Raw genomic sequence first — 8,493 nt, 5'->3', positions numbered from 1 at the left:
AGTTCTGACTAAATCCTGTAAACCGGACTGCTATTGGAACAGACTAAGTATGTGGGTATTTAACTGCCCTTTAAACAGTTTGCGAACGTTCGAAAGTGGGCTTCGCATACCAAACTGAGAACGAACTCATAACCAACCTTAGTTTTCCAACGGTCATAGTATCGAGCCCTAACCGCCAAAAAGGCGTAAGCGACAAAATTTTATTTTTGATGCAGAAATGTATCTAAATGCTGCATCAAACAGAAAATTAAAAAAAAAAATGTTGCTTACATCTTTTTAGCGGTTGGGGCTCGGTATATTGGAAATACACTCCAGATGGGTTCGAAAAAAATTAAAACCATAGGAACAAGAGGGGAAGTGAGGGCTGTTCAGGATGTTGTGGAAATGGTCTTGGGTTTGCAAGTGGAATTGCATTTGCAAATTTTATGCTTGCTGCCGTGGCAACCGTGCTCCTTTTACTGTTGTAAATTTACAAATGCAACGAATATGCAAATCATTCCAATCATTTTCGAATTGTTAACCAAGCCCAATATTTATTCGGTTCTTATTCAATAAATGTTTTTTTTTTTCAGCCAAAATAAGTCAAAATGAAGACGGGGTCATCCCCATCATTTGCACACCCAGTAACGCCTGGGTTGGTGCCATCCACTTTTCCATCAACTGGTGCTACCAGTTATATGGAGGATTTTGAAAATATCATCGCCAGCGGCAAAGAACCGGTAATGACCAAGGAGTACAAACCTCAAGTGGCCAATGAGTTTGAGCGGTACTTGAATCCACAAACATTAAAACGACATGTTTTTCGCAGCGAAAAAGTGCGAAAAATTATCGAGCATTACGCGCAAGCGAATAATTGTCCAGCGAAGCAGATCGAAAAGCAAGTGAAGGAGATCATCGATGAAATCGGCCTGGAGCGTAACTTGCCGATTATACGCTGGTGCGGTATGGCCATAACGGCGATTTCAAAACGCATCCTCTCGGGAATTTACGTGAATTCTAAAAGTATTCGAACAGTTCGTGAACAGTTGGGTCGTAATCCTGTATGCTACTTGCCCAGCCATCGTAGCTATATGGATTTTGTGCTAATGTCATACATTTGCTTCTATTACGACATTGAAATACCTGGAATAGCGGCCGGAATGGGTGAGTAAGCTGCATTTTTAATGGCATAAACATCGAAATTTTTTATATTTCTAATGCATATTTAGACTTTCATGCCATGTTTGGCATGGGCACAATGCTGCGTAAAACCGGTGCATTCTTTATGCGTCGCTCCTTCTCAAATGACGAACTTTACTGGGACATCTTTCGCGAATATATGTATTCATTGATCGCCGTTTATCACATCGGTGTTGAGTTTTTTATAGAAGGAACGCGCAGTCGCAACTTCAAGGCACTTGTGCCGAAGATTGGATTGCTCTCAATGGCATTGCTTCCCTACTTCACCGGGGAGGTGCCAGATGTTACCATTGTGCCAGTCAGTATATCCTATGAACGCGTACTCGAGGAACAATTGTTCGTCTACGAACTTTTGGGTGTGCCAAAGCCAAAAGAGACAACTAAGGGCTTCTTCAAGGCGCTGAAGATTATCGATGAACGTTTTGGCAAAATGTACTTGGATTTCGGCGCACCGATTTCTGTGCGTGAATTCTTTGGACATACGGGAGCAGATCGTATGCAACGTGCTGCCGTGGGTGCGCATTTGCAAAAGTTAGACAAGCGCGAGTTAGATTTGATAAAGAAGCTGGCTAACGAGGTTTGTGTGCTTACTGTTTGAACAACCATCTACCTTCCAGCTTCATGTCAATATCAATTTTTATTTTTGCAACTTGACAGGTAATTTATCAACAGCAACGGCGCATCGTTATTAGTACGTTTAACCTGCTAAGTCTCTACTATGCTAGTCAATTATACGCAGAACATTCCGTTAACATTGATAAGTTGGCGTGCGGTATTAGCGAGCTGAAGTATTTGTTCGAGGAGTTGGGAGCTCATGTTGCCACCGACTTGAATCGTCTCCAAGAGGAAATAGTCGAAACCGTTGAAATACATTCGAATATTGTACATTTTCACAATGAACGACTGCAATTTACGCAGGTCGCCGCAGCGCAGCTGGCACAGGAGATCGATACCAAAAGACTGAAGGCACATGCCATACTGCCGCAGATCATGGCTGTTGCTGTGCCGGCTCTAACATTACAGCTGTATATAAATCCCTGCATGTTTTGGCTTGCGCGCCCGTCATATCTTATACTTGCTGCACTTCAATTGCGGAAAGAGCAGCAAAGTCACACAGACAAGGCAAGCCAAGCGCTTACAAGCAGCTATTCTACGGTTGTAGCAAGCTTGTCGGAACGTGTCGCTACACTTGATGATATTTTCAAGCATGAATTTATAATTGAATCCAACAGGGACATGGAGGTGAGTGATTGCGAGAGTTTATAAAACGGCTCACGGCCAACATATGGAATCATTTACATATGTATTTATTTTTGGAGTGAAATTTCTTTCAAAATTGTCACGAAAAAGTGTGACACTTGGGATGTAACGAATGTGCGTCTCCTCTATTTATTCCCCCTCTCTCTCTATCTCTCTTTATGGTATTTTATATAATCGTTGAATTTGGATATAGAAAAGCTACGCAGCTAAGATAAGGACTAAGTATTCAGTTTGAGATCGAGTTTAAAGGCAGTGTCATGAATGAAATACAAGTGTGCTGCTTGCCATAACCAGTGGAGATTCACCACGCTAGTCCAAATAAAAAATTTATGGAAAAGGAAAATTACATTCATCGTTATATGAATTTCCGTGGTGAATCTCCAGCGGCGGCGAGATACGTATGACATCATACAATAAAAATAATGTTAACTCTCAATTACTGTTATATATATAAGACGCTTTCGATTCGCCACTTCTCTGCTCGCTAAGGTTGAGTTCCGCTCGCTTAAAGAAAAATGTTGTATGCGACGAAAGCAACAACAAAGTTAGCTAGCTGCGACGAACGATGGTGTGTTTAGTTGTATCTCAGTGATTTGGTTCGTTTCGCCACTCGCTGGCTGACGCTGGCGAGTCGATGGCGCAATAATTTTAAACCAATAAAATATTCCCAATTAAGTAGCATAGTCATTACATCAAAATTATACCGTCTGCAATTAGAAATTATAAAGAAATGATTGTAGAAAAGTTTCACTTCCTTAGTGTGGCCCAGGCGCACTATTGTTTTTTTTTCCTTTAATAATGTTTAATTTTTTATTACTCTCACAGGAATTCGAGCGAAATCTCAGCTTACTATCGAAACATGGCATGCTGACAATAGAATCCAATAACGGTCAAATCTCCTTTAACGAAAACGAAACTACTAACGTTATACTGTCCTCGTTAGCGCCTTTTCTATGCGTATACTACCAACTAGCAGTAACCGTTAATGAGGTAACTGGAACCAAATATTAAAATTTTGCAAACAAATAAAAACATTTTTGTATCTACATTTTCAATAGTTTCCCATCCCTAGTTCGGCATCACCTTCCATCAGTGAAATTTCCAATGAATTTAGCACAAAGGATATACTTATACACATGCAGCAGCGTATAGAGAAACTTCTACAACAACAGCATGCCAGGAATGTACATCCTTATTGTCTGGCCCTGGATAATTTAAATATCGCATTGTACTCATTTCAACAAGCCGGGTATCTGTTGAAGAATAAGGAAAATGGCATGCTGCAGCATTCTTCTGGTAAACCGTTAAGATCATTGGAAGCAGAACTATTGTGCTACTGTCAGTTATTGCCATTTCAACAATACTATAGAGCAACGAGCGCACAAATAAACTCCGTGCCTTCTAAGTTATAACTATTAAAACAACGTAGCAGAAGTACGCTGGTGGCACAGGCCAAGAATTGTCATGTAGCTTTTGTGTTTTTTATGTTAGTTTTCATTTTGCCAATACTACGCTTAATAATCGACTTATTCGTTTAGTTCAATTAGAATATTTTCTTGAGCACAAAGTAGAAGTTAGTATCCCTATATGCCTAAATAAATGTCCTTGAAAGTAAATTGGTCATAATTGGGCGCAGAAAATATTCAGCCAGTAAAAGCTTGATATACAACGTATGTATAAGCAACGATGGACCAAAGAAATATAATAATTTAAGGAGACACGGAATCCATAGGAAGGCTGGGTCCCAAATCTGTGGCATTGAATTAATTCTAATTGAGGAAGTCATCCGCGCTACATGCATTTTAGAGGCATAGTTGGGATATTTTTTTGAACTACAACATTTTGTCAAAACGAGTTTATTAAATACGTTAACTTAGCAGAAAATTGTTATTTGGCATTCCTTAAGTAACTGAAAAGAAGTAAGCAAATGGATAGCGTCAACAAAAGTTTAGAATTTTCAGAGCTGAAGAAAAATCGTAAAATACATACATATTAATTCGTACACTAATGGATAGAAACGCTTTGACATTTCAAAAAGTCCAGTCGGCCATAAAAACGCTCAAACAAGAAATTTGCACAACTCTGTTTCCGAATAATCGTTAAACACAAAAAACTGAATGCATTTATTCGCCAACAAAATATGTATATGTTTATATGCTTATCATTAATCCTTTACATCTTACATTCCATCGGCCTTAATAATAGAGTATTTACATACATACATATGTATGTACATACCAGGGTTGTTGCGAATATTATTCCGAAATAAAAGTCCTTTCCGGATAATAAACAAGCCGCTTATCCAAATTAAACAAGTTTGGTATCAAATGAAAGAGGACTTTCATATCATGAGAGGACTTTAATATGTCTTTTAAATTAGGTTATGATTATTAAAAAATGTATCACTCTATTTTAAGAGAGCTCTTACCATGCAAAAGTCACAGAAGACAGTTTTTACCTATCTTGATTCTGACGGCTGTTGCTAAGACTTTTGTACTGGCTTTATAATTATGCAACGGAGTGTATACAGCGTGGCGACGAATAACTGTTACCCAGAGTCCTTTATAGAATTTACGAAAACAGTATTTTATTGTTAATTTTCACAGATTTAAACTTTATTAACTAGTGCAGTGAAAACTTTGGGAGATAAGTACATGCATGCATGCAAGTCTTTTTCAGGTTTATTTTTTTGGGCTTTGTATACAAAAAGACAAAAAAAAAAAAAAGACTGGTCGAATGAATGGCCGCCCTAGTCATCAGTTCCGAGTCTATTCGATTTCTGAGTATGAGGCCTTATGTTGGATAAAAAGTGGAGTATAAAAGACTCAAAATGGAGGAAATTAGCCTATGGTTACAGAAGATATGGAATAAATTAACTGATGAAGACTTGCGTGCCGCTTGCTCTTTTCTCTTAAAGTGTTTAACAAACAAAGGTTAAAATTTAAAAACTAGAAAATAAAATTGAAGTAAAATTTGTGGAAACGACCCTTTAATTTTTCATCAAACCTGGGTAACAGTTATTCGTCCCCAAACTGTATAGTACTCGAGTACCTCTACCAAGTACATATATACTTAGTATTTTTTGTATCGAGTAAAATAGATCTGGTTTTGTCACAGCTTAAAAAAATGTAATGATGTATATTTTGCAAAAACTAGTTAACCAAGTGGATCCCCCGCTTGTGCTGGTGTTAAGGCTACAAGAGCGATGTGGAGACCGTCTCTATGACCGTCTCTAAAAACGGAAAAGCGATGAGATTTCTCATTGCTTAATCGTCTCTTGTTTCAGCACTTTCAAGTAACCCCATTTCAAAATAGGAGGATATGAAAGGTAATTTTCCAGCTTTTATTACCTTGCACGAAGTTTAATTTGGGTTGTTGCGTCGTCGGGTCCCAGTGAAAAGTTGTTGAGTCAAAGGTGAATTGAGTAGTTTGTAGCAGCACTTGGAATATCAAAGAGTATTGTCTTCGTTATTTTTAATATGTCCACTTCTACGAACACTAATCGTAAAATATTTATACTATGCTTGTTATATTTTCAGTTAACTTAAAATTGTTGTTATGAGAGATTTTAAAATTGTATAATTAACTTCAACGCGTACAAGGAGAAATGGACAAATGAATATGTATTCCTTATCTTTTTAGTAGGAGAAATCACATTGTATTTAGCCTTGGCTACCATTGTATTTAAAACACTTAGCAAATACACTATAATTTTAGCCATTATTTTTTTTTCGTTTTTACAGCACAAACTTTATAAAAAGTACATCAATACATACGTACATATACATATGTACTATATATACTTATGTACATACATAATATTATAATATATGATCTGTAAACCTGAAAATATCTTTTACATAAAATTCATTTGTCGAAATTACAAATAAATATATTTCTATTTGTTAATCACAATAACTATATTTTATGTATTACCTGCTATTATGCTATTCATGGTTGGATGATAGAAATGTCCGGATAAATCGCTGCATTGTCAGTTCACTAATAACCACTGTCATTAATAAATGCTCAGCACTGCCTTCATCGGCGCGTACATCAGTTACCGCAGCATTCTTGTACAACCATGCCACCTCGGCACCACCATTACGCACACGCATTGTCATTTTACGACGTCCCGTCACTGTAAGTACTTTATGTTCAATTTCCAATAACAATTCTTTTAGACCTGTGGCCTTTGTCGCTGACACTAAATGCGTGTCTTCTGATGGCTGGACCTGCGCCGGCGATACCAAGTCGATTTTATTTCCAACGTTTATAATGGGTGGCATTTGGTCGTTTGACGCTATAGAATTTTGAAGTGATGCCAATGTTGCAATGACGTGTTGTTGTTGTGCTTGTTTACATTTGTGCGAGAGATCTTGTACGTGTAAAATGATATCCTATTAAAGAAGAAAATCATGCCGATATTTTTAGCTGTAAATAATTTAAAAATAGCTATAAAGGAACTTACTGCCAGCATAGCATCCTCAAGAGTTGCCACAAAACACTCCATTAAGCCAGTGGGTAGATCAGACATGAAACCCACCGTGTCCATGTAAATAACCTCAAGATTGCATGGCAATATGCCCGCATGCGCTGTAACATCAAGCGTAGCGAATAGCTGATTACGCGGTTGCAGGCTTTGCTCGTGTGTTAAGGCTTTAATCAATGACGTTTTGCCAGCGTTAGTGTACCCAACCACTGCAATCACTGGATAATTCTTTTGTTTACGTTTGTTGCGGAGTAACTTCCTACAGAAAAAAGCTTATTTAATTCAAATCAAATCAAAAATTTTTCAATAAAATACCTATGACCCCTTATCCGTTCCAGTTCCTGTTTTAGCCTGCGCTCCCTTGTCCTTAGTATCTCACGTTGCGTGTCTGTAAATGAGTAGCCTTGTTTCCGCGCTAGCGACGGGTTCGCGTCCTTGGCTTGCGTCCAAATATACGGTATTTCAGCCATGGCTACTTGGAGACGGGCTTCCGCACTGGTTGCATGTAGACGTAATATTTGAATGACAACCGAATAACGATCCAACACCGGCAATTTGAATATTTCTTCTAGAAATCGTTTCTGGCCAAAACTTAGTGTGCTTTTACTAATAAAGAGGCAAGATAGTGCTTTTTTTGTGTTATGTTCTTGCAACTGTTTTTTAAGCTCTTCAATTTTACCACTCCCAAAAAGCGCTTTACGATGTAGTGTTTCTAGAGGTACTTTGATAGCATGAGCCACACGCCAGTTTGGCAGGGAGTCCACAAGTGCCTTTGCCTCTTCCAACTGATCCTCAGGCGTGGTGAGGGTGTTTCGTTCACTTCCCCATTTTACATAAGGCTGTATAATGAATACGTTTTGAGTTAGGGAGCCAGGTGAAATGTGCATGGCACTGTTGGCTAATTCTTCATAAGCGCTAAATATGAATTTTAGAGACGTAATTAAGTTGATTTCACAAATTAAAGGAGCATTTCCATAACGAGACTTATATTCAATACCCTCTATATGCAATTTTCACAAAAACTACTCTGTAATGTTAGAACCCATCTGGGACTTAGCTGTCATTACTGGTGTTAATTATGACTTTGCAATTTAATAGTAAATTCTTCTGTCAAGCGTTGTACAAGGTCAGCATTAATATCACCGATGACAGTAAAGTCTTAGGTGGATTTTTGTATCAGAATCTCATTTTTGTGAAAATTGCAGAGGGTAAGCTAAGAGCTTTGGGAAACTAATATTTTTTTAAATCGTCAAATCGAATTGTATGTAGTGCGAAATGATATAAAATGATAAAATATTCACTACCATTCAAAATGTATTAACATACATGCATATGTATATACTTTACGTTTAGATGATTAATTTACCGATCGTCCAAGTTGAGTGGTTCGTTATTAATATCTTCGCATTTGGACATATTTATGTCCGATTCGCTTTCCTCTTTTGAAAGAGTCTCAAAAGTACTTTTTTTGTTGCGTATACCTTTTACACCTTTGTGCTGCATATATTTCCACCGCGCTAACATGTGATGGCTCTTAAAATTGCCTAATATGCAGCATTCTC

At 37.8% G+C, this 8,493-nt stretch overlaps 2 protein-coding genes across 6 annotated transcripts in view; one reads left to right on the top strand and one right to left on the bottom strand.

The window, feature by feature from the left end:
• The window catches only part of LOC118737118 (dihydroxyacetone phosphate acyltransferase), a 16,914-nt gene extending 11,816 nt beyond the window's left edge, over positions 1–5,098 (top strand). For all 3 annotated transcript variants that reach the window (XM_036467430.1, XM_036467422.1, XM_036467438.1), the window contains 5 exons: positions 573–1,143; positions 1,209–1,756; positions 1,837–2,421; positions 3,265–3,429; positions 3,498–5,098. In XM_036467430.1, coding sequence (XP_036323323.1) covers positions 588–1,143; positions 1,209–1,756; positions 1,837–2,421; positions 3,265–3,429; positions 3,498–3,851 — 2,208 coding nt within the window. In that variant the 5' untranslated portion in view covers positions 573–587 and the 3' untranslated portion in view covers positions 3,852–5,098. The remainder of the gene's footprint in view (positions 1–572; positions 1,144–1,208; positions 1,757–1,836; positions 2,422–3,264; positions 3,430–3,497) is intronic.
• Positions 5,099–6,143: 1,045 nt separating this feature from the next.
• LOC118737037 (putative GTP-binding protein 6) overlaps positions 6,144–8,493 on the bottom strand; it is a 16,874-nt gene continuing 14,524 nt past the window's right edge. For 2 of the 3 annotated variants that reach the window (XM_036467294.1, XM_036467278.1), the window contains 4 exons: positions 8,298–8,475; positions 7,247–7,846; positions 6,911–7,190; positions 6,144–6,839 (listed from right to left, as the gene is read on the bottom strand). In XM_036467294.1, coding sequence (XP_036323187.1) covers positions 6,387–6,839; positions 6,911–7,190; positions 7,247–7,846; positions 8,298–8,475 — 1,511 coding nt within the window. In that variant the 3' untranslated portion in view covers positions 6,144–6,386. The remainder of the gene's footprint in view (positions 6,840–6,910; positions 7,191–7,246; positions 7,847–8,297; positions 8,476–8,493) is intronic. The other variant, XM_036467286.1, reaches the window with a different exon arrangement.

This window comes from Rhagoletis pomonella, unplaced genomic scaffold, assembly GCF_013731165.1.
Source record: "Rhagoletis pomonella isolate Grant_MI unplaced genomic scaffold, Rhpom_1.0 Rhpom_scaffold_00001, whole genome shotgun sequence".
In the NCBI taxonomy this organism is placed as follows: Eukaryota; Metazoa; Arthropoda; class Insecta; order Diptera; family Tephritidae; genus Rhagoletis; species Rhagoletis pomonella.
Note: the sequence above shows the minus strand (reverse complement) of the source record. Positions and strands in the feature narration are given on the sequence as shown.